General features: G+C 37.1%; 2 protein-coding genes across 2 annotated transcripts in view; one reads left to right on the top strand and one right to left on the bottom strand.

Annotated features, from left to right (window-relative positions):
- The window catches only part of Smp_135280 (putative brefeldin A-inhibited guanine nucleotide-exchange protein), a gene marked incomplete at both ends in the record, with an annotated part of 39,456 nt that extends 32,243 nt beyond the window's left edge, over positions 1 to 7,213 (bottom strand). The window contains 3 exons of the mRNA XM_018789679.1: positions 1,535 to 2,774; positions 5,743 to 6,105; positions 6,644 to 7,213. Of these exons, the coding sequence (XP_018655097.1) occupies positions 1,535 to 2,774; positions 5,743 to 6,105; positions 6,644 to 7,213 (2,173 nt within the window). The remainder of the gene's footprint in view (positions 1 to 1,534; positions 2,775 to 5,742; positions 6,106 to 6,643) is intronic.
- A 10,299-nt stretch (positions 7,214 to 17,512) lies between these two features.
- Smp_024240 (rcc1-related guanine nucleotide exchange factor) lies at positions 17,513 to 24,498 on the top strand (the record flags this gene model as incomplete). The annotated part of the gene is made up of 9 exons (XM_018789678.1): positions 17,513 to 17,562; positions 20,572 to 20,688; positions 20,934 to 20,971; positions 21,022 to 21,148; positions 21,183 to 21,409; positions 21,444 to 21,510; positions 21,548 to 21,742; positions 21,820 to 22,002; positions 24,065 to 24,498. The coding sequence occupies exons 3-9, from the start codon at positions 20,960 to 20,962 to the stop codon at positions 24,496 to 24,498; spliced, it is 1,245 nt and encodes a 414-aa protein (XP_018655096.1). The 5' UTR covers positions 17,513 to 17,562; positions 20,572 to 20,688; positions 20,934 to 20,959.
- Positions 24,499 to 26,740: the final 2,242 nt, after the last annotated feature.

The following is a 26,740-nucleotide window of genomic DNA, read 5'->3' as shown; positions in this document are numbered from 1 at the left end:
GATGATTTCCGTAATGTATGTGCTATCCACTTTTAGAATATCTTTTTAACTTCCTTTTCTGATGGAAGCTGGTTTGTTTCTCTCTCATAGTAGGTTGTTGCTGATGGTATTCGGACAATAACGGACATTGAGTATCTTACGTAGACAATTGTTTATAAATACTTGTACTTTTTTGATGATGGTTGTAGTGGTTCGCGAAGTTTCAGCTCCATTCAGTAGAACTGTGTTGATGTTCGTATTGAAGATCGTGACTTGGATGTCCATTGTATTCCGTGCTTCCCTTGGGATGTGGAGGTCTTCATCATGCAGTCGGCCGCCAGAAGAAATAGAAAGTAAGACAATTTCAAGGTATATGGTGGCGACCACATTGGCGAATCAGTCTCAACATGGTCTGACATTCTATTCTTGTTCGTATTACTAGTGGTCAATTTGCGTCTACTTAACCTCAACTAACATTGCTTCTAGAAGAATTCTCTATGGTACGAAACATATTTTAACAATCTGAATGGCGAACTGATTACTGTCAGCTGTTATCATATTTTAGTGCTATTTTTAAAAACACTAGCCATACTAGGATAAATTAAATACCATATACAAATGCTCTTAAACGAAAACCTAGTTGATTCCATCCATACTACCATACACTATAAATGTGCTTGGTTAAAATAAGTTTAAAAATTGAGTAGAATACATATAAACACAAATGAATAGTATACACGGTAAAACTAAAAATCTGTTTGCTTTTGTTACTTCGAAATGAGTAGAAGAATATTATTTATTTTATCATGTGTCTATAGAATGTGAATGATCCCATACAATACACCAATATGTATTTGATGCCAGAAGTCGTAAAACATTTTATTACAGTTGCGTAATACCGTTCTACAAACAGTAGGTTTTTCGTAATTGATGAATAGTTTTAAGAGACCTAAATTCATGTAGACATAATTTTACTAAAGGAGTTATTTCATGTGCTTTAATAGTACATATACCGGTAAATTCACCCGTACCTTAATATTACCAGTAAATGTGAATGCATTCATATTACATAGTTTAAATAAAACCGCACTCATCTCAAAAGTTACAGTAGATTCACTTCAGTTAATATTGAAATCAAGGTAAAAAATCTAGGTTCCTGGAAAGATTGTAAATAATTGACATAAACAAATGAGAATCGTCAACTAATTGCACCATTGTGGGTGATCCCGAGTGTTAGTGGTTTAATAGCATAATCACCTTTTCAAACCGACGTACGTGTTGTGGATTTGATGTTATGAAAAATGGACAGAAACCGAGTATCTAGGCTGGGAGCACAGTTCCACTAACAGCACATGATAACGAAAAGACCTATTTCTCTGGGCCAATGACCAACATTTCTTAGGAAGGTCAGTTTATAATAATCAGCTATACTGACTGAACTAATAAATGGTTTTAACTTGAAGTCCTGAAAGTGGTAGCTGAATTCCAAGACGATCGAGTCACATATATCGTATAAAGTAATGGTAATGTATAAATATTGTTTGGAACTACTCACCTAGTAAAGTCATATTATGACTACCATCCACACCGGCATTTTCTGCTGTATTAGTATTACTGCCACTATTGGCCAACATTGGTTCAGAACCTAAAAACGACTGGGATTCTGGATTAATATAAAGCTCCTGAGACCATTCAGTCATACAACGTAAAATCAGTACTAAACACTCCAAACCACTAGATCGTAATATTTGTTGCTGTTGCTGCTGACTTGACGACGATGTATTATTACCATGTTCAGCGACCAGATAACGTCCTTGAGCAATTTTAGCTAAATCTGTTGTTAGTCGTTCGAATATGTTCGCCATACTTAAATCACAATCATAATTTAGATAAATATCAACTAAGCATTGTGCATCACCACATATACGTTTCAATGCATCAATAACAATTAATTTATGTCCATACGATGACTTGGATGATTCCAAAATGAGTAATAAGACGTCTTTGAAGAATACTTCGATTTGTCTTTTTAAGTGCGGTTTGAAATATGTTAATAGGGCAAGAAAAATAGCAACAGATAACTCGAATATTTCCACAATTGGTGAAGTACCATTTTTAAATAAAGCTACACATAAATACTGTTTAATAGCAGCTATAAATATTTCACTCGTTGAAAATAACGGACCAGGTTGTTGTAACAAATTAAGCAATAATTGTAGTGACAGAGATTTTGAGCGAACAGCATGTGATTTAGGATCATTTGAGTCTGAACCCGTGAAATCTTTCACTGCCAAACGACATAAACTACGAAAAACAAGAAATGCATCCTTCTGTGTAACATGCGCTGAAGTGACAACTTCACAATTATTATCCATGACTAATGTAGAATTCGGATCTTTCAAATCCGACTCATGTATGTTATTGGTAGCTGTAGCAGTGGCACTAACAATACTGGGGGTGACACTACCACTTGACCATTCTTGATTAAGGCTAGTATTTACCGAAATTGAAATGGATGAAGAACGTGACGAATCTATAGATGATTTACATATATCAGGTAGCGATTCAGAATTTGGTATACAAAGCGATGATGATAGAGAATTACTATCGTCTTCGTCATCTACTGAGACTTTTTTGATTATTTCATATAGAATGTCTTCAACGATTTTATTAACTTTTGATTCAGAATCCTTGTCTTCTTTCGTAGGTATATCACCATTGTCAGCATCAGGGGAGACACAACCGTTGATATGGGTATCGCCATTTAGTAATTTCTCACCAGTATTGTTTTCATCCTACATTAGAGTAAAGGAAGATATACACCAATGTGTTTATTTATTTATTTAAACACATATATATTGGTACAAAAGGGCACCAGATACATATGCGCCACACAAAATAATGAAAGTAGGAAGAGAAGGGATGAAAAGATAAGGCGGACTGAAATGTACAACCAGAAGACTCTTTCAGTTAAGAAAGTTAGAACCACTCTTTATGTAGAAAGTAAAAGAAGGTTGCAGCAGGATCGCCACTGGCTTCTATTCTGAGCCATATCTGATAACGTCTCTAGCCACTGTGTTGCACCATCTCTCGGATCCCAGACAGGGAGTCGTGAAGGACCAACAGAAGCTAGCCCTTTGCAGCTTTTTTTCATATCACGACACCATGTCATACACTGACCTCCTCTCCGCTTTTTCCAACCAGTCCCAGAGTCGGCAAATAATGCACGACGTGGAATTCTCTGGGACGACATTCGTAAGACATGTCCAAGCCACCGAAGTCGGTGTTTCAAGATGGTGACACCAATTGAATTATCGTCCCTGCGCCCGAACACACGATGCCGAACCTCTGCATTACTAACATGGTGTTGCCACTGAATGTCAGCAATCCTTCGGAGACAACGATGATCGAACACAGAGAGACGTCTAACATCCTCAACTCGGAGAGGCCAGGTTTCACAAGCATAGAGCAAAACTGCTCTCACCGACGCGTTGTAGATCCGACCTTTTACAGCCAGACTAACATCACGAAGGCGCCACAGATGGCCCAGATTGGCATAAGCCGCTCTGGCTTTCATTATACGTGCATCAATCTCATCACTCACGCCACCACCAGCACTTATGTAGCTACCTAGATACACGAACTTCTCAACTACTTCAATCTGCTCACCATCCAGGGTGAGTACAGGATGAGAATCCTGCCAGTCTTGTAGGAGTACCTTGCACTTGGAGGGTGCAAAGCACATGCCGTACCTGCGGACACTGATTGCCAACTGATTAAGTACGGATTGCATGCCTTGGGCATTATCACACAGTAAGACAATATCATCCGCATACTCGAGGTCGAGAAGTCGTTCTCCAGGCAGCAGATCCACACCGCCATTACTTACATCCATCAGAGCTGTTTCCAGGATGTCATCGATGGCAAAGTTGAAGAGGAATGGTGAGATTGGGCAACCCTGCCTAACCCCACTGCTCGAATGGAACAAGGGAGAAAGGTGGTTGTATGCCCTTACTCTGCCTGAGGTGTTCGTATACAGGGCCTTTAAGATGTTAGTGAATTTCTCAGGCACACCTTTCCTCAAAAGACAATCCCAGAGAACAGTCCTGTCCAACGAATCGAAGGCAGCCCTGATATCAAGAAACACTACGATTGTTGGCCTGCGATAAGTATGACGGTGTTCTAACATTTGGCGGAGGGTGAAGATGTGATCAATGCATCCTCGGCCAGAACGAAAACCAGCCTGCTCCTCGCGAGTCAATCGTTCTCGGGTTTTAAACAACCTACGAAGAATGACAGAAGCCAATAGTTTGGACGCAATCGGAAGTAGACTTATCCCCCGATAGTTGTTACAGGAACAACGTGAACCCTTTTTAAAGATAGGGACAACTATCGACTCATTCCATGATGTTGGAACACTTTCTTGCTCCCAAACCTTTGCAAACAACACCGTCAGTTCCTTAGCCAGAAAGTCACCACCATCTTTAAAAAGAGCCGGAGGTAAGTTATCTGGGCCAGGTGATTTGTAGCGCTTCAAGAGTTGGAGTTCCTTGCGGACTTCCGCCTCGTTTGGTGGATCAGTCGTCACCGGCCATGGGGTGCAGGACAAACTGGTTGATGTTGCCGGAGCAGTAGGCCAGTTGAACTGCCCTTCGAAAAATTCCGCCCATCGTCCAAGACGTCGAGAGATGTTAGTGATTGGCATCCCATCATCCTCGTAGATTGTTTCACTCATACCAGACTTCTTGCTGCCAGTGGCTCGGATGAGTTGGAAGAGCTTCCAGCAGTTACCAGATGCAGCTGCTGCTTCCATCTCATTAGCACGCTCCGACCACCAGGCTTCTCGGTCCTTACGCAAGCTTTGCCCGATTTCATTGCGTAACAGCCTTCGTTTGTGGTCAAACTCACGGTCACCCGGAGTAGACCGACGGGCTTCCATCAGTTGTAAGGAGCCAGAAGAAACCCAGTGCTTGTAAGCGGGACGTTTCGCGAAGCCGCAAGCGGCTTTACTCGCCATTTTCATGGCACCAATGTGTTTAAAATTGTTTATATTTTAAATCTGATGTTTAACTCACTGGAAAAAAAAGATTATTATCATCAAGGCCATTAATCATTCAGAGAAATAGTGTACAAAACAGTCAGTATGATAGGATGATATATGAATAAGTAAAAATGTAAAGTACATCTTGTTTATCAAGTTAAGATCCTGATTGTAAAAGTGACTTAAATTAATACTCATTTACTCGGTAAAAATATTATTTTCTACCGCTTTAATCCCCTACATTAAGTGACAGACAACCGAAAGATGACTATTGATTGGAATATAACTACTTATAAAAACCTGTTGACAATCAATATTAAAATCATTCAACGAAAATCTTTGGAGTTAGGTTATGACTGAAACGTATCCAGAAGTTAGTTTCTCTGAAATTATTTCTTCCTGTCAGCTCTAATGCTCCTCTCCACTTGTTTGTTTCTCAAACTGACGCCTTTTTGAAAACCACTCCTAAATAAAAAATTTTATTCCTGCTTTCAACAGTGGCACTGAATTAATTTACAAACTTTGGTCAACACTACATGATGTGTACAACAATCGCTATCTTTTAGCAACCAACGAGGAGAGTGAAGACCAATCATAATCTGAAAATCAAAAGAATAATAGTGTGCATATATTTCGCCGAAAATTAGCAATTACATCAGAAACAAAACAGTTACATCTAAACTTAGGATTTTTCTAACTAATTAGATCGGGAAATAACCTACTTTTCGCGAATCCGATTCATTTACAAATGATATTTTTGTTGAATTTTCCGAAGGTAATTGTTCAATCTTCTTACATTCATCTGGTGTAGTTGAATCAGAATTAGGAGAAATATGTGCATTCATTGCAATCGCTGCTTCGAATGCATTTTGTTCCATCCGTTGAAATAATACACTAATAATCTGTGTAAGAGTTGCACGTGCTGTTGCTTGATTAATTGGGTTTTTTGTTGCCATAAAAATGTTATAACAAGTTCTTACAACAAGAAGGATATCGGCTTCATGAATTTCAACGACTGAGCTTGTGATCACAGTTAAAAGTGCCTTTAAAATTTGTAACTGAATGCCATCATCAGTTTGTACACCCTATATGTGAAAAAATTGACAAAATACTCTAATATAATTGCTCTGAAAAGTGGTCGTGCTTAGAGAAACAATATGGAAAAATAAGAACTTTCATAAAATGTTGTAGATGTGAGTTACACCGATCATATAAAGCTTAAGAATACTAATTATTTCCAAGTTTAAAACAGATTCAATGGCTCAAAACATCTATTCTAATATTTGAGTAGAAATATATGAGATTTGAGGCTTAAATAGGATTAGTGGATGCAGAGAGTTTTGTTTGGTATGAACATGAGACATGTAAAAGCACTATATGTGAAATTACTTTTTGATGTAAGGAATCTGGAATACATAGGTTATATGTATATCTTAACCATATATCCTGTTAGATATACATACTTCACATCGAGTATTATCGATAGGCAAATGCAAACGATTTCTGGTAGTCATAAAAACAATACAAGTTATTGGTTACTGATTAACTTAACGTTATATTAGCATAACTAAGGTCCGAAAATAAGCTGTATTGATAATACAAATTATGAGTTTTAGGACTCACTTGGAAACATGAACATATTGTAGTTACAACTTGTTCGATTATACGAACTTTTCCAGAAGAGCAAACAGCTGTGTTTGGAATATGACCATAAGCAATTAACTTCTGCAACGAATCGACTGCTGTGCTGACAATTTTTGGTGATTTCATAGTGCAGGCCAGTTGGAATGGACGAAGAAGTCTTTCATCACTCAACAATATACCACAGTCTGATTTTAGAGGTGGAAGATGTGTGCTAAATTCGTTGGTTGACGAGAGTTTACTGCTAAGTAACACTTGTGGTTGTTCTTTTAACAAGACGAGAGCCTCCTCACATGCCTTTTTTACAGCTGAATTGTGAGACTTACGGGTTTCGCGTTCGCTAGCGATTTTTTCAATAGACCTGGTTAGAAACATACTGAACGCCTGTGATGATATTGAAAACTGGGGTTGCGGTATCTGAATTGCGTTGTCAGTTTCAGAAGTAGGAAAACTCGAGACGGTATTTGTACTTGGTAGATTCTGTTTTAAAGAGTCTGAGTTCTGCAATGGAAGTTCTTGATCATTTGGATTTTTGGATGAAATCGCCAGCATCTCATTTACCTCTCATCCAAAACTGGACATTTAGTTTAAACAGTTAAACATTAGACATGACGCTTCTGAAAAATTAACATTAAATACACCATAAGCTAGAATACAGGAACGATGAAGCAGTATAAATCAGCCGTGAATAATCGCAAAACAGTCTTGACATGAAAATTGATGCAATTTTGCGGGAGCGTTTATAATGAACGTAGTTAAATAAATTCTATTCATTGAAGAGATTTTAAAAAACTTCAGTATGTTATTCGATAGCGAATGAAAAAGAAACCAACTAGCTAGGTACAACGCTTAGGACACCTATTTGCTCGAAGTGAGCAAATACATAGTATGTATAATTGTTTTCAAATTACCAAGTATGACCAAAAATAGGCAAGGTAGTGTTGTGGAAAAACGGGCAAGACAGTCAATGAGTGGGTGGATGATTCAAAAACCCAATTTTCGACGAACGGGCTTCAAGCTCGAACTTTGCTCTGAGCACCTTGGTTTTAGAAGTTATAGATTCTTGCTAAACTCCACTTAATAGATATCTATTTATAGCATTCATAGCGAGAGCGAACCATATGGATTCCAGTTAACGAACAATTAAACTAAGGATTCTTTGCTGTCTTACAACTATGCAGTACCCCTAACCGAAAGTCATGAGGTTTATAGATATTCAACAACATATGCATTTGAAACCGCCCAGGAATAGGAAAACCATCGGGCGGACAACTATGTGGAGCATATACGGTGCGTCAGTCAATAAGGCTCTAAATATACACCTAATAAGATGGCGAACAGCTAAGACATACCGAATCGACGTTAAACTGACTATGTCATAGGTTGATAGAGGTAGGTAAGTTTTCAGAGCTTACGTTACTAGCTGTGGCAACAATGAATATCCCTGATAGGTTGTGACGTATAATGAGGGGAATGAAGAAAATAGTAACAGGAGGAGCAGCAAAATCCAGCTTCGAAAGTGAGGCAATGTCCCTGAATATTTCAGCTACTGACTTCATGAGTTAATCTCTATAGATCAGCCAGAAGATACTACACTATGGATTATTTAGTTGAGTTAGGTTGAGAGTCCTAAAGTGAATATATGCCTTTTAAACCTCCCAACTTACATGTGATATGAAAGTCGTGATTTGAAGTGATCGAATTTCACGATATATAACTGGATAGCTTTTTTACTGAAATATAGTCGTTAGTAATACCATTGAAATAACATGCCCCACAACTACATATTATATCTATTTAAGACGAGGCTATCTAGGTTGCTATACAGGCATATTATTTAATTTGCTGAAACGAAGAGGTTCTAAAATTGTGTATATCTGATGGGTTTGTGACGTTTATAATAGATCCTGAAGAAATCCCCAAAATAACTAAGACCTTAGTTCGCGCTTACATTTTATTGCGTTATTACAGGACGAACAAAAAAAACCCAACCCGCTACCTACAAATCAACATCAACGTCAAGAAACGTTTACAAACCCCGCTATTTACACTCAATACCCAATGGAAAACTGAGTTATCAGCCCCAAATGATAGTAGAAGTACATTGGTTGATAAGTGATGATCTGTAAAGTGAGCAATTTTTTAGAGAATCGTTTCAAGCCTGTTTATTTTAGAAATATTCTGATAACCGACTAGTATATGCAATGATCTCGAGTCCTATATGCCACAAGAAAAAGGTGACGTTTCCTAAAGGATTCAGTGGTAAATAAATCCCTAAAACAAACAATCCTCTCAGTCTCCGATATTGATGCTGACCTCATTAGCTTTACTGGATACACTCAACTGAAGGTGCTCGGTCACGCATCCACACCAGATCACTAGTTCATGGCTGAGATGGCCTAACAAACAGTTGTACCGACCCTTCCAAACATACAGAAGGCAAATATGAAGGCTATCAACTCTTCAGAATCGGCTGAAAACTGAATAGTTAACTTAGGGGCATTAGTAGAAAAGGCATGGACTCATTTCAAGCAGTTATACAAACGGGTAACTCAATCATATATACCCTGGACAGTCCCAAAGAAGAAGAAGCACGACGATCCCTGGATAGGCCAGGCTATTCGACATTTACTAAGACAAGAAGAAACTTTGGAACGTTACCATCAGTCTTGGCACAGCACGTACTATGGAACGTTACAGGTCGATGAGAAATAAGTGCATAATTACAATCCGGGAAGCTCAGAGAAATTATGAAATGCAGTCTGCACAATCTGCAACAAAGCAGCCCAGGAGACTATTCTCGCACATAAATTGGAAAACAAAAATGCAGCATTGGATTCCTAACCTAATTACGGAGGAGAGTCGGTCTCAAATGATAGAGGATGGTCATGAAAAAACAGAGGCTATGGCAAGCTATTTTGGAGTTTTCACTCAGGAGCATCGTCTATACAAAGAACTAGACCCAAATACAAAATCAAAAAATCGACTGCTCACTGTGGACTTTGATCAAGATGTGGTACATAAAGTCCTCGGCACTTTAAACACGGAAAAGCCAACAGGGCCGGATGGACGACATCCTAAAATCTTGAGATAAATTGCCCAATATATTGCTGCCCCATTGAATGTGACATTCAATATGTCACCTGGCTAAGATGTGTTACCTACGGGCTGGAAGGATGCAATACATAAAACAGGACTAAGATAACATCCATCAAACTGCAGACCTGTCAGCCTCACCAGTGTCGTAGATAAAATATTGGAAAGAATAGTCAAAGGACCACAATGACGATCGGGTAAACCAACAACTTGTTAAACAGTGAACAACGTGGTTTCAGAAAAGGTTTATCTTGCACAACAAACTTCCTTATAGCAAGGGAGCAATGAGTGAAGGCTCTAGACAGTGGAAAAATAATAAATGTTGTCTGCGTAGACTTCAGCAAAGCATTCGACAAAATGACAACAAATAGACTGCTACTGAAGCCAGAAATTCTTAGCAGTATCGGACCTCACATAAGATGGCATACAGATTTCCTAGTATGTCGTGGACAGAAAGTAAGAGTAAATTCGAAGTGCTCCACCTGGAGACCAGTACTTAGTGGAGTACCGCAGGGTTCAATCCAAGGTCTTTTACTTTTTTATGCTACACGTAAATGAACTCCCTCAGTTTAATTGAGTCTCCAATGTTACTATATGCTGACGATGTAAAAATCTGGCGAGAAATAACAGGAGATGGAAATGAATGCGCACTCTAGGCAGACTTAAATATTCTGATTATCTGCTCTGATGCCTATCAACGCAGCAAAGTTCGCCTACATGCAATTTGGGGATACGAAGGTAAATAAATACAGTATAAGGGAAGTGCCTTAACCCATATTCAGGTCTGACAAGGATTTTGTGGTGACGGTGAGTCATGGTCTTAAGACCATGGCCTACTGACGTGAGGTTACAGCTCGAGGGTTTAGAAACCCATGAGTTGCAAGACGGACATTCACCAAGTTAGATACTACCATGTTTATTGCAGTACACATAACCTAGTGAGAACTTGAAAACTGAGTTCAGGCTGCAAGCCCCTGTTGACAAGGTGACTCGGATATCCTGAAAAAAGCACAGAGGGCAGATACCCTCACAATTACAGAACTCCTGGGTTTACCATATAAAGAGTAGCGTGAAAAGCTCGACCTCTTTGCTCTGTCCTATCGCAGATCAAGAGGTGATTTGATTTTTATGTATAATAATAATAATATATTTCTGCAAGGGCAGGTACACGCCTGTAAAAATGGCCCTTGTGGAAATATAGAATGCCAAGAAATGATTTTAGACCTAGTATATCGGATGGCATGGCTCAGCCTCGCAGAAGTAGTCATTCTGTATAACTTGTTTTTACTCACATTAAATATATTATTCTGTCTTTAGCCTAAATGTGTTCTTCACAAACGCGAGTCAGAATAGACAATGATGTGACTTCCACATAAGATCTTACAGATTAGGTAGTTACATCATGACAAATCTACAATTTTAGGTTTATGTCTATTATTATAGTGGTACTAATAACAAACTAGACCATAATCCTACATATCCCCTCTTTTTTCTTCTAACTAGATCGAGACATTTTACAGGACACAGCAGGCCAGTAGAAAAAGCCAAGAACGAACAAAACACCTGCAGCATACAGGCTTTCACACACAGTCATCAATTTATGGAACCTGAAGTGGTGTCTGCATCTTCCCTTGACTTATTCAGGAGAAGACTAGACACTTACAGAAGCATATTAGAAAAGGGATAACATAAGCCGTAGGTCTTCCGTCTTTACTACAGAAATCGTGATTTGAAAAGTATGAGTAGGTACATCGTGTCACGCATCTTTAGCAACTGTTAACCAGCTTAGACCAAACGCTTCTCGAGATACCGATAGTCTTTCAAATATATCTTCATACCTTTTTATTTCTCACTTCTGATTTGACTAGGTCGGTACACTTCGACTGTAAAGGTGTTACGTGTATAGGAGTTGTCAAACTCCAAATACCTGTAGCATCTTCAAGGGTTTTGGCAAACTGTTACCAACCTAGACCATCTCTCGACATTTCGTCTCTAAGTCTGACTGCTTTCGTGAACACAAGATATTTTCTTACCAGCGACATAACCACAAAATTTCACAAATCGGGAGTTTTCTTTCGCCAGTGTCTCGACATTTTTTATAACCGAAAATAGCCATACTATTTGTAAACAACTTAAAGTGACCATATCCTAACACATCATTATCAACTCAATCCACTTAGTCAAGAAGAAAGTTCTGGTCGGGTCAGATAGGCTATCCAACAGATAAGTCTTTATATCTACGCTATCTTTAGAATCGGCACACTGGTACCGTACATTCATATCTTCTGCATGGCTTATCATCAGTGCATCGAATTCAGCGATGGAGTTACATAAGTCAGAGTTATGGGGAGTGCTTGCATTATAAGCTTAGTAACATTCAGTTATCGTAAGGTAATAATCGATATTCTAGTTCCCTATTATATTCACCGGCAAAATTCTGATTCCACCTTAAAAACGAGGTTGGTTTATCGTGGCGTTTGTATGAACTAGTGATTCTTTGGTACTTGATGACTGCATGATTTCGAATTTTAAATACAGTGCGTTTGTTTGTGTTCATCTGGTTCTCTCCGGTCTAAATTGGGCTGTTTCCCGGGTTATTAGTTCGTGTAATAATTCAAATACTTCTAACCATCACATCGGCGTCATGATGGAGCCTGTGGTGGAACAGTTGGACATACGTTCAAATTTCGATGCTTTTGAAGATTATATAGAAGGGTTCAAAATCTGGATTATGGTCAGGGAAGATTTTGAGGATGTTAATATTAAGGCTCATTTCCTTACATTCATTAGAAAATGAGTCTACAGCTTATTAAGAACTTTGGCATTTCCAGAAAAGCCTATTTTACTTCTTTATACAACTCTTAACGAACTACCACTAGACCAAGTAAAGCGTGCAAATTTGGAATACCTTGAAGGAAGGATATTTCATAAAGTGATTCGTCAGGACATCAGGTATCTCACCATGTTACTACGTTATCCCGACCCAACGCGTACTCAACTTTATGCAGATATCAATTCAATAATGAGTTGCAAGGCAGGTCACGAAGATGAGCACAAAATTGGCCAATGTTTTTCCTGTGGCAAATTTCACCCATGTAAGTGATGTGTATTTCGCAATGTTAAATGCTTTAAATATAAAAATGGACACATTCAGTTAGTTTGTAATACTATTGTTCATTTCGCTGCATCTAATACTAGACTTTGTAATTCCGTTCCCATGAAGTTGAATGTTTCAAATGAAAGATACTCTGATCAGATTCATCATATTATTTTACCACGTATGTGTTGTTCTCACGATTCATGTATTTCTAATGAAATTATTTACAAATATGTGGAAGATATATCGAGTGCATCAAATCCTGATCAGAACTCTGATTTTATTTTACCAAATGTGGTTCGTCCTATTGATTCATCTATTTCTGGTGAAATCTTAATTAAATGGAAGGAACAAGTTCTAAATAAGTTAAAATGTGATTATAGTCCTTATGGTGTCGCATCGGATGGCAGTTGTCCTCACAATGAATTTATCGCTGGTGATATTACTAATGAACGTGACAAATCTGTTTCAAATGGGTTGAATTCTAGTCACATTTTTGATGTTGTATCAGATGTTGGATATTCTACCAACCAGTGTGTGCCGAGTAGAATCCTTGGTCAGTGGTATGGTGAATAATGAGTTTTCCCGACGCAGTCAGAGTACTAGATTATCCAGATATGAAGTTTGCATAGACAGAAAATTCAAACTGAGTCCAAGATTATCCTAATGAGTATGACACAGGTGCACATTTTCCATTTGATTATGTTGCAGGTGAATTTAGCCTAGATGAGTCATATGTGGTATTTACACATATCAATGCATACGTACCTGAAAACTGGAGCAATGGCCTCGAGTATTCCAACATGAAGAGCAAAAGGAGTGTCATATTTCTTATGAAATTCAAAGCCACATGATGGAATGTCTCGAATTACATGTAAGTGTGTATTCCCAAATACTCACATATGATGATCGAAGTGTAAGATATGAGAAGATAATGGGAGTTGGGAACGCCAAGTTGATCATGACATTGCGACGTCAGGACCTTACGATCTTTCGTGGGGGAGGATAGTGTTGAAAAGTCTATGGTTCAAATTCTAGATATTAGTGATCTCAGTACACAACCGATATGTTGATCATATACAGTTCCGGGACCCAGATGAGTCTGTTTCGACTTCAATTGTTAATTCTAATACTAATGAGCATATTCTAGATCATGCAGAGTCTGTATTCAGTACGCGGTCTGACAGACATACAATGAACTTAAGGAGAAGACGCTCAATCGATTACAGAAACTCAGATTCTAATTAAAGCTTTGGCGGTTGTGGTGTTTGCATGAACTTGTGATTCTTTGGTACCTGATGAATGCCTGATTTCGAATTCTAAATACAACACGTTCGTTTGTGCTCATCTAATTCTCTCTGATCTATATTGGGCTATTTCTGTGATTGTTAGTTCGTGTAATAATTCAAATACTTTTTATCATCACATTGGTCTTTTTGGTTCATGTAATTTGGTCAAGTAGGCCAAATGATAGAAATAACTGACGCGTTTTATGACGAAACAATCGGGCACCATTACGTTGAAAAATTCAAAACTAACCATTTTAGTTTTTATTCCAGATTCGCATCCCAATTCTTCAACAGCTACTCGAAATGAAGATTTCGGTGGGGATCGAAATGAAAAAAACTGACCACATCTCGCAAAATCGGTGTTATTCGCTTTGGGGAATCAAAGTATTCACATACGAAGCACAAAATCACCCAGGCTTTCGTATCACAGCTTAAGTCTTGGATTCTATAAATGTAAGCTGACGTGATTCATGTTTTCTTAAAACCTGAGAAAAAATCGACCGAAGCCTCCGCCTATACTGTTCCTCCATAGCTGATAAAATGTCATATTGTAAAATAAGACTCTAAAATGTATTATGATGCAGCATAAAGTAACTAAGAGCGCTTTCTTGCAGAAGACCGAGAAGATCAATCAAATAGCAACGGAAATCAGGAGATACAACTTGGTGGTGCAAGTATTCAGCGAAAACCATTGGACCCAAAATGGACAGCAAAGGGTTGATTCAGGAGAGATTCTGCTATACTCTAGCCACGAAGAGGAAAACGCTTCACATATCTAGGGAGTTGCTCTGATGCAGTCCAGAAATACACGTAAACCACTTATAGGATGGGAATTTCATGGACTCATGATTATCAAAGTATTCTTCAAAACAGAGGAGGGAATCACAATGAATGTTATACAATGTTATGCACCTACCAGTGATAGCAACGACGAAAATGAAGATCAGTTCTATGAGAGGCTGCAATCAATGATAGCGAAGTGCGCAAGAATGGATCGCACCATCCTGATAGGAGACTGAACTTCAAATTTGGAGTTGACAACACCGTCTATGAAGATATCATAGGAAGATATAAAATGAGGGAGATAAACGTAAATGTGGAGAGATTTTCAAGCCTATGTGCATTCAACAAATTGGCTATAGGCGGCACAAGATTCCCCCGTAAATCCATACACAAAACTACATGGGTCTCAACGGATCACACTACAGAGAACCAGATCGATCATATTTGATTCACTAAAACATTCACATAGTCAGTGGAGGGCGTGGGAACCAGGAGAGGAGCTAACATAGCTTCAGATCACAACTATCTGGTGGTTGCCAATATGAGATTGAAGCTAAAGAAGCATTGGAAAACTGGAGAAACAGCATTACAAGAGTTTAATACAGCCTTTTTTCTAGATACTGGCAAACTTAACAAGTTCAAGATGTCTCTGAACAACAGGTCCCAGGTCCAACAAGATCTGCTCAACAAAAATGAAACAATCGTGAATGACAATTGGAAAGGGGTCAATGAAGCACTAACTACAACATGTAAGGAGGTTCTGGGATATAAGAAGCATCATTGTAGGAAACGGATCTCTATCGAAACCCTGGAAAGGATTCAAGAAGGGAAGAAAAAGAAGACGGAAGTTAACAACAGCCGAACACGAGCAGAGAAAGTCAAGGTAAAAGCTGAATACTCTAGAGTAAATACGCAAGTGAAGACGAGCATCAGAGCTGACAAGCAGAAATACGTGGAAGACCTAGAAACCACAGTGGAAAAGGCATCAAGAGAAGGAAATATGGAACAACTATATGACACAACGAAGAAATAGTAAAATCCAAACCTAGTTCCAACCAGGTTGGGAATGCTGAATAACTGACGAGCAAAATAAGAGACGCGCACCACAATCGAAATCAGAACAAAGCGATTGGGGTAATAACGGTTCTAAAATTCATCATATATACAAATGTACAAATTTACCTAAACAGATATTACCACCCAGTTATTCAACCAACACTTGATCTCAAAATAATCAATCCAAATTACAACAAATAGCAAAGTGGTATGAAATATATGAAAATTACCGAACACACCAAAAGGTAACTGTTATGCTATCCTTTCTGGATAGATCAAGAAAAATTCCGTTTCAGCGGCTGTTCTATAACACAAAGTGTTTCAATTTCTGGGAAAATGCTCCAATTTACAACCAAAATGCACGACCCCAGTCAAAATTAAACCGCACAATCAAAGAGCGAGCAGTCAATATGGTAACCGCCAAAATAATATCATTTAAAACAAATTATATACAGTTCAGTAAGAAACATAGAAACTCAATGAAAACGATAGGAAAACCGAGAAAATTAAACGTTACAGTCTCGACTGGCATCAAAAAAGTTAACAATATGTACAAATAAAGAAACCATAAAGAAGAAATTGAAAATGTATACACAGAGGGATTTTCACCTTCAAAATGGATCTTACAGAAATTGTCAGGGAAATATAGTAAACTGGAGACCGGTCAATGACAAAGAAAGTAAGTCAATCACTGAGATGCAAGACCAGAGAAAAAGACGGGTAGAACACCTTGAGGGACTTTTGAATAAACCAACTCCATTGAATCCACTGGACATCAAAGCAGAACACACAGATTTTCCTAAACATGCCACTCCAACAACGACGGAAGAAATCATGATGGCCATCAGACAAATTAAGTGCAAGAAAGCAGCTGTACATGACAATAGATTGTTTTTGTGTGCACTATGAGATTTTTTCTTCACTGTGCTGATGGGATGTGACACATATGTTAGGTTTTGCTTTCCTTTAACAACTATACACGGCCACTCTATTGAGCTTTAATATATGATTGGCATTTTATTGGCGTCTTCATGAGCTTATTAATGGAAAAATGAGTGGTGGTGGTGGTGTATATCTTTCTATTGATAATACAACAATGACAAGAAATTCACACAAATTTTGTTAGTTATTCCATTGTACACAATGTTGTATATACTGGGTCGTTTTTGTTCATAATTTTTTCTTAAGATAAGGTTCTGTTGACATTCCGTTTGTCTCTCCTTTCCTACTCAAGTGCGGTATTTAATGTAGTATTACCGTTGTTTACTAGTATCTCATTCAGTCCGTCACTTCGGATTTATACACTGTCACGATTTTCTTCCATACTTTCTTATCCTTAATGTAGGCGATTAAAGTATACGACACATTGTAAAAACATTCCTAAATTAATCCTCACGAATACACTGTGTTCCCAAAGGAAAAATCATTTCATTCTGACGTTATAACACTGTAGTGCGTTTCTTTTACCCTAAGACGGATTACAATATGTGATATGAGTGGGTTAAGTACAAATGTCAATCCTACGTGTCTCATTATGGCCGCGTGATCTAAAGTGGTACGTTACTGTAGTTTGTGTTCGAGTAAGTAATTGTTTAACATTTACTTTTGAGTACAGTCCATACAAGTAATTTAGATTGTTTCCTCAAGATCTCCCGAAGTCTAAGTTTTCTCACAAAATACCAAGTTATTTTGAGAAATCCTCAAAACGTTTGGGGATGACCAATTAATTTCCCAGACTTTGTGAAAAACCACGAATTTTCACATGAATTTGCGGAGAACAACGAAATTTCCCTAAAATACGGAGTTACTTATAGATTATATAATGAAAATTTACACAATTACGCTCGTTAAACAAGTTTGACGCGTATTTAAACCCGTTGCTTAAGAAAACCTGGTGACAAGAATTAATAAAATAGACTGACCTGGTGTAAAGGTTTGAATAAACGTTTAGACCTGTTTAACTGGAAACTATTTCTGATGGTGAGATCCTTGAGAATTCACGTCATTAAATGTAAGGAAATGTAAAAATGTACTACGACCTCGTAATAATGTGTAATGATTTAAATACACCTAGACAGTATATTTGTTCTGGAAATCCTCTTAAGCTTGTGACTAAATGCTTCGACTAATTCAATGAGACTTATCAGTCCCTATTATCCACTCATAGTTTGCAGATCCGTTGATTGATTGATAGATATCGTCGATCGTCATAGAATCGAATATTTTAAGTATGGAAGGTAATTTTATATCGAGGTCCTCTATAAGCAACAGCTTAAACATTTTAGAGTATCGAATAGACAACTATGGTTTTTTTGAATAAATATTTTGGGAAAAGTATATCTGTTGCAATGCATTTGAGTATTTTTTATGAGATTGGAGATAGTGGTGTTTGATGAGTTTCATATTTTATAGCAATTATTGCACAAGCTACAAATATGTAAATAGAATTTTTTTGTGGATGTATAGAGTCTCTAGGGGAAAGGTAGGTTGTTTTGGGGAATATCTCGGAGAAAGGTTGTTGGGAAACGTAAAAATCCATCTCGTGTTTATTGCTTCAGAAAATGAGAACACAGTTTCATCAATCTGGTGAACTAAATATTCCTCTTACTCTTTCCAGTCAAAATTTTGTGGAACGAAATACCTAGTGATCGGATCGTGCTTTTGATCTGGAAACAGGTGTTATATCTGGCACAGCGCATATGTATCTGGTGCTTCCTTGTACCAATATTTATGTGTTTAAATAAATAATAAATAAATATCTGGTAATTTCTGGAAGTCGTTGCATTCAATCCGAGCCACTGGCAGAGAAATGCTTAGTGTGAGTGAAGCAATCTGCGTAGTCGATGGAAACCCAAGTAGTAACATCTAAAGGTGTCTTGGACGATCTGGATAGTTTTCTGAAGAGCAGTTCAGCTGACCTGTTTCTCCAGCAACATCAATCAGACTATCCTGTCCTTTATGACCAGTGACAACTGATCTAACTAATGAGGCAGTAGTCTGTGGTAAGCTCAAACTCCTGAAGCGCCGCAAGTCACCAAGCCCAGACTTCGTACTTACCGCTCTTTTTACACATGTGGAGAACTCCTGATCATGGCACTAACTGGGTTATTTTGAAAGGCTTAAAAGGATGTTACAAAATCTTGGAATAAGCCGATCGCCATCCTAACTTTTATAAAGGTCTTCATCAACATCCCAGCAACTATTTAGGGATAAGTTTACTTTGGAATGCATCCAGATTATTGGTCATTTCTTTCAGATTGTTCAAAACCCGTAAAAGACTAATTTGCTAAAACAGGCTGGTTTTCTTTCAGGTCTTGGCTTCATCGAAGACAACCGTTAAAGCATTACCATGCTTATTGCGAGCTAACAATCTCTGTTTTTTGACATAATAGCTATATTCGATCCATTGAAAAGAATTGTACTCTGAGATTGTCTGTTGAGGGAAAGTACCCCTGAAAAGTCCATCAACGTCTTAAGGATTTTTACACTAAAACATCAGATAGAGTAAGAACATGCAGCCACCTCTCCATCATTAATTACAGCAGTGGAGTTAGGCAGAGTTGCCCAGTTTCACCACTCTTCGAACTTCCCAACGATGACATTCTAGATACAACTCTGACAGACCTTATGCCTGGACTCTTGGTGACAACCCGTGGTGGTCAGTTTTTAGTGGCCCGTCATTTTGACATCAATTAGACCGCAAGATGTTGTCGACGGGTTCACCACTTTTGTGGCCCTATATCTGACTCCAGTTGGATTGTATGCTGATTATCATCGAAATACACATCTCGGCTATCGTCATATACTTTATCCACTTAAATCGCGTCAGTGAATAACGGAGTTAAATAAGCCGAATACGAGAATACGTATATGTACGCTCATCTATCTGGACAGACATTTAGAGGGATGAAGCGAAGAGAAGAGAGTGAAGCTTAATAACGTGCAGTGGAGATGGCGTGTGAACCAACTCCACTTAATCGGACGGTAATCAATATTTATAGCCAGATGAAAATAAGCTACAGACATATAATGAGTAGGATAAGTGCACACACACACGCTCATATAAAAACAGTCAAGGTTGATAAGTGAATAATTAACAAGACCAATACGTGACTCAAGAAGAATGGAAAAATTGGCCTGTCCAGAAGCTAGAATAAAGTATATGGGCTTAACATAGCAACCGACACTACAAGTTTATGACAGGGTTCCGGGGTATAAGAGAAAGTTTCATAGAGCTGTTAGTATATTACAAATTCCTGGTTGAGGTCCGAGAGATGATGCAAGTCAGTGTTATAAGACATAATTCAGAATCGAAACAAATAGCAGTTCTACTGTAGTTTTCTTTTTCATTCTTCATAAAAATGTAAAACTCACACAACGGAAAATTCCCTCTGGTTGCATTTTAACTGTACTGTATATCCCACTATGTTCTACTGTCGTTCACTCACATCTATCCACATATATATATTTGATTGCGATCCTCGTCCCTACTTTATTTTTCACAATTTCGTTTCCCTATTTGTATGGCTCAAATATGTTTCCTTTTCGCAGTGTTATCCATACTTTGTGTGGCGTGTTCTATCTTTTAGTGCCATGTACCAGATTTTATGTGCTTCGTTAAATAAAAACCAACTGGATTACGATTAATTTGGTTAATATCTTATAAAAGTCAATAATTTCGTCTTTCGTCTCCATGTAAACAAAGGGTGAGCTTTGAGTATCTAAGTATTCGTCACTCCAGTGTTTTTCCAACGGATCTTCATTTGCTTCCTTTTATGTTATGCTAATAGGAATCAATGTATTTGAATAATTCTCACTTTATTAGTGTTTATCATTTCAAGATGACAGTTTAGTATTTTTTTTCCGACTTATACTCAGCATCTTGTAATAAAACAGCTGTTCAAATATATCAACTAACCATTTTTTCTACCCATCCCTATTTGATACTCAGGCGACAATTTAAGTCTCCTCTTTCTTATGCTTACATGGGTGAGTTCAATTTGTTTTATCATATTCATTACAATGATATTACTTTGCAGGGTGCGAACAGCCATGGTCAGCTGGGTACAGGAGATGATAAAGATGCTTATGAGCCTAAAATTATTAATTTTACTGATCCAGTCGCTCTGATCTCCGGAGGTGGTGGTCACTCTCTGATTTCTAACGGTAAATGAAAAACAAAGTTATATTATGTACTTAGAAAACAATATATTCAGCTGTGGTTTGAATTCTGTTGGTCAGCTGGGTCGTTCAAATGACTGCAATCATTTTAAAATCATTCCGTTCTCTTTTGCACCAACTGTTCATAAAGTATCGTGTGGCTGGGATTTTTCTGTTGCAGTACTAAGTGATGGATCTGTTTTCTCGTGGGGATCAAATGAATATGGGCAGTTGGGTAAAGAAAGTATTAATTCAAGCATAGTTCCTGTAAGTTTTTATCGGATAAATGATACAAATTTAGGTTCGTATTGACATAGAGCCTGTTCGATCTATATCTGCAGGCCTAAGACATGTCGTTTCTGTGACAAGTGATTTTTGTTTTCTTTAAAGAAAGTTATTTTTCAGTCTCCGGAAAACTGTTTGGTTGGGGTTCTAATCGCCGAAAACAATTATTCGTTGATAAAGTGTTGAATAAAGCCGAGCATTATGATGAATCGAAACAAATATGTTACCGTCCCACTCTATTGAACTCTGTATTAGGTGATACACATGAGTGGGTCGATTGTGCTGCTGGTGCATATCATTCAGTTGCAAGAACAAGTATGTTATAAGCTCTTGTAAGTGTAATCCTTTTTATCCATTGGTTTATTACGAATTTATAATTTTTTCATCTTTAGGAACAAACAAACTGGCTCTTTTTGGAGATACTCGATTTTTTAAACTCAAATCAGAAGTTCACGATCTTTCTTTAAATACCGAAAGTAGACTTTCATCTCCTATTTGGTATGATGCTGAATTATTCGGTAACAATAAAGTAGAACAAGTGGTATGTGGATGGAGTCATGTCCTCGTTAGAACTAGTAAGTAACACCTATTAGTAAGAGTAATTGTATTTATTTTTCTGTGACTCATCTAAGTAAAAAATATTTTCAGAAGGGGGTTTTGTGGAAATTTTAGTACTTTTATATAGTTGAGATCCTGAATTAATTGAAGCTAGACCACCATGGAAAACCTGGAAGCACTGGATGGCCGTTTCGTCCTATTCCGGGACTCCTCAGCAGTGCACATCCATGAGGCGCTTAAATTGACTCATGATCTCAACTATATAAAAAATATTTCGCAAAAGTAACTGTTATATTACAAGAAACTTTTTAAAAAAGCCAATCAACTAAAATTTACACATCTTAAATACCAGAGTAATATTGAAAGAGATATAATAATAGAGAAAATAATTGACTAAAAATATCATTATGCATAAGTAAGTGGTTAATAATAACGCCCAGTTTTTCTTATATATACTTAAAAAGCATTTTTATAGAATAGTAATAACAATCGCTTTATTTAGTATTGTATGTAGAAAAATAGCTTTATAATGTTGTACGCAGAATATAGCAACAGCTAACTCTTGTACCTGCAGTCAAGTCAATTGTACATGGCACATGTGTACATCAATCCAAGTTGCCACACTACATCAGTGCAACAAGATAAAATTATCAAAGCAACAGTAATATTATCAGTGGTAATTTTAAAAAAAGCCGTAAAAAATGATTCAAGAAAAATGAGTTAACTTGCGGAATAAAATGCATAAAGTAATTTTGAGAGAGTAAATCCTAAGCCATACCGTTCAATGTCTTCAACTATTAGCCACGGTTATTGTGCAAATCCTAACCAAGATACCTTGCACTTATTACCAATGTTTAGTTCAACAGTTAGTGACTATATGGACTGATCTGTCGTTATGATTTGGTCTCTTCCTATGGCACTACATTTGTTTGGAAAAATATTTATTTTATTTATTTATTTAAACACATAAATATTGGTACAAGGGGCACCAGATATATATGCGCCTCACAAGATTATTAGGTTTTTCTGTGTTGCTTAGATGACTTAGTTTAGGATAGATTAATGACTACTAACGTTCACGGATTTGCCAAAACAAGTAGTTTTATATGGATGATTAGTAGCTACAACTAGGTGAAAAGTGTTTGTCAATAATATGTGGACTAAATAAGTATTTCGACGTTAATCTGTAATGTTTAGTTAGTGTTCTTGATTACGGTTCTGTGATATATCCTCGAGTATCTGAGTGACAGCCAGCTGTAAACCATACTAACTGAATACCAATATTCATGAAATTTAGATGGATTGTTTTTTATCACCGATGTCTACAGCATCAATCTCATAAAAAATTCACTACTTTTTTCTTTATTATATCTATCAAATTATTTTAATTGAATATCAGTAGTATACTTAAAATCATAATCTAATTCTTCGTATAATCATATCAACTATACACTATGTATTAAAAGTTTTCATTTATACTTACATATTACAGTTTTAGGAGAGAGGGGTTATTGAAATACTGAATAGATGATCTACCTAATTGTTATTGATTGCGTTATTTTTTGGCACTTATCTTAAACGAAGTTAGTTACAAGCTTATGTACTTGAGTTCGAACTATAAAATTTGTGCAAAGTTTGTTATGGTCATTCAAACTGATGTCAATGGAATTAGATTTATACTTCCCAAGGGATAAGGGAACTTCTAATAGTGGGTGATTTTTATTACGCAACTTTTTTATAGGGAATCCTCATTTTTGTTGTCTAAAGATTTACTAGTTATAGTTTCTTTCATATGATTTCATTCAGTAAAGATACACTGTTATTTTGACTGATATTGTTTTAATTAATATTGATCAATTGGTGCATTATCTGCGAATAGTTTTATGGTTACTTTATCTTTAATTATTTCCAAAGCCTCTCATCTAGTTACTCTACCAATTATACCACCAAATGTTTAGCATGAGTTGTAATTTCTTGACAATGATTTTTGCATCAAGTCACTTTTCGGTATACTAATTTTAACATCTAAATATTTTTTATACGTATTTGTTCAAGAATGTGTTTACTTTATGTCTGCAGGTGTTGGAGAAGTTTATTCGTGGGGTCGATCAGACTTTGGACAGCTTGGACGAACTGTTAACATATTGAGCAAGTTTATAGGGAAGTCTAATGAGATTTTCCCGAATTTCGATGCATATCCTGGGAAAGTACATTTTCATTTAAATGATGGTCATGAAGTGACCGTAAAAACTATTGCTTGTGGTTCAGAGCACTCATTGGCTATCGATTCAAATGGACAGTTATGGGTTTGGGGATGGAATGAGCATGGTATGTGCGGTGTTATAACGAAAACTGCAAGTCAGATAGAACAACATGGGACTCAAGAAGAAGTTATTCCATATATTACACAACCATATCGAATAAGTTTCCGCTGTTTTAATCAAAATTACAAAGTGAAATATATCGGTTGTGGATACGGTCATTCAATGGCATATGTAGAATTTGGTTCGTAAACATTGTAAAAATCATATTAGATTTTTGTTTGTAATAAAGTGTGATGAGTTTCTTTTTACATTCATAATGATTGTGCTAACGCACATTAAAAGTATGTGCTAACGGTTGGCAACCTGTAAAATATTCTCACCTATATCCCATCTTGATCAGTTAGGCCACTTGGAAGGTTAATCCAGTTTATTAAATTATTCTGTATTATGAAGGCTTAAAAGTCTAGTTCTTCATGTACAAGATACAAGACCATGACATCATAAATGAAAAATCTGATTATTTACATAACTAGGAGTCGGCAAATAGAAAGGAGTAAAAGGTTTATGGCTATCTAATTTAATGTACCTAATGGACTGCAAAAGGTGAGTCAAAGGTTAATGAGTCGAATAAAATCCCACGATTATGACAATATAGAAACGTTTTTACTAGGAATAACTTCCAAAGTTTTATGTTTTCAATTATTTGCCGCATCTTAACAGAGTCTTATTGCTTTGCTTTTTCTGATATCGAAAATTGGTAAGCTGCAAAATTTGAAATAAGTAGAAAAGAAGTACTACAAAAAACCATGGTTTTCGTCGCAACACACTAAAATTCCAGTTATATATTTAAGTATGAAACAACGTGACCACCCACATTGCATTTATTTGGAACTCAAAACGCAGTTGAGTCTATAGTCACTTGAATATGAAGACAGCATTTTTATAGCTTCAATAATTTAACTAGACGCAGTTGTAAATTCTGGACTTGAGGATTATTGTGGTGAATGGGAAAATAAAGGTTCATACTATCTTTCCTTCCTCTATCATTTGCTTCGTCGTCCTGAAAACAAATCATGAAAGGGTGTTGTGAATTTTATCTTACCAGCATCGTGTGAAGTTCGAAAGTGTATCGATTATCTCTCTAAGTGAAGATCTGACATGAGATGGCAATAAGTGTCACTTCATACGAGCTTTCTTCACGCAAAAATGTTTGGCATATATATATATATATATACTTCAGACTTTTCTATACTGGTCAATAAAATCACAACATCGATGGTACAGAGTAGAAGTCTACTACTAACGGGGGGGGGTCACGTTTATTTTAAATGTTCGAATATCTTAGGTATCTTGTGAACTTCATTTTTTCCAGGTTATGTGACTTTGTCCGTTTGTCGGAATCTAAGTACTCCTCTGGTGGTCGCTGATGCTGAGATGTTCTACGATAATCTCTGTCGCATTATTTTTAGTCGATGATGTTGGAAAATCAGATGAGGTCTAAGGTTAACACTTTAGTTTCCTGTTGATCGTTAGCGATGTGTGTGTTTTACATTTTTGGCTAGTTTTATCTACTGAAGAGGTAACATAAGAAAGAACGGGAGGAAAAGTAAACTAGTGGTATCTGGGCAGTACTTTTTCTAACTGGTACTGACACTTCACAGGACCAATTTATCAAAGCAGTAAAAGTTTCCCATCAGTAAACGGACAGTATCCTACCTAAATCTACAAAATAGGTTAATACAACTTGTTCCAATAATGAACAGTCAACAATTATTGGTGACAAACGTTTCTATGACGAACAAGCAATATGATTCAGATCAATAACACGGGACAAAACATTCGACCCACCAAGTAACAATCGAATGATGGTAGTTGGGTTTGGCGACCTCTATAAGACTATATCAAATAAAACGAAGGTTAAACAGTTCACAAATAACTCAACAACACCAGGGGGTTAATTGCTGCCCAGAGTTTGTAGACGATATGGTCACAATTACTGCAATCCAACTCACAATTAGCAACAAACATACAAAATACATTCAACAAAAAACAGAATGCTAGAGAAATATTCACGCGAAAAAAAACATGAGAGGACTTTCCCCATATTAGCCCGCGGAATTATCAAAGGGGTTTTTACATGACGTACAAATTGTTGAAGCTTGCTATTTGACAATAACATGACGTGGAGACCATTTTCTCCTTCATTTCCATCCTTGTTCAAATATTCTGTTTTTGCCAGCGATTACCGTTTTCCCCATTTTCATCCGCAGAGTAAAGTCTGTAGGATATTGAGTCACCGGTACTGTTTGATTCTACCGTACCTAGGGTATTGTCATAGTTCCCGAGTAGTCCTCAGCCTATGATGGAACCCGAAACGTTTGCTGTTACGAAATTCTACTGCACAAATGATATAACCACACATTTCTTTATATAAGGTTATAGGTTTTTCACTGACAGTTTGTAAATTAGAAATTGTCAACTTTTAACATCG

Source organism: Schistosoma mansoni, chromosome W (assembly GCF_000237925.1).
Source record: "Schistosoma mansoni strain Puerto Rico chromosome W, complete genome".
Lineage (NCBI taxonomy): Eukaryota > Metazoa > Platyhelminthes > Trematoda > Strigeidida > Schistosomatidae > Schistosoma > Schistosoma mansoni.
Note: the sequence above shows the minus strand (reverse complement) of the source record. Positions and strands in the feature narration are given on the sequence as shown.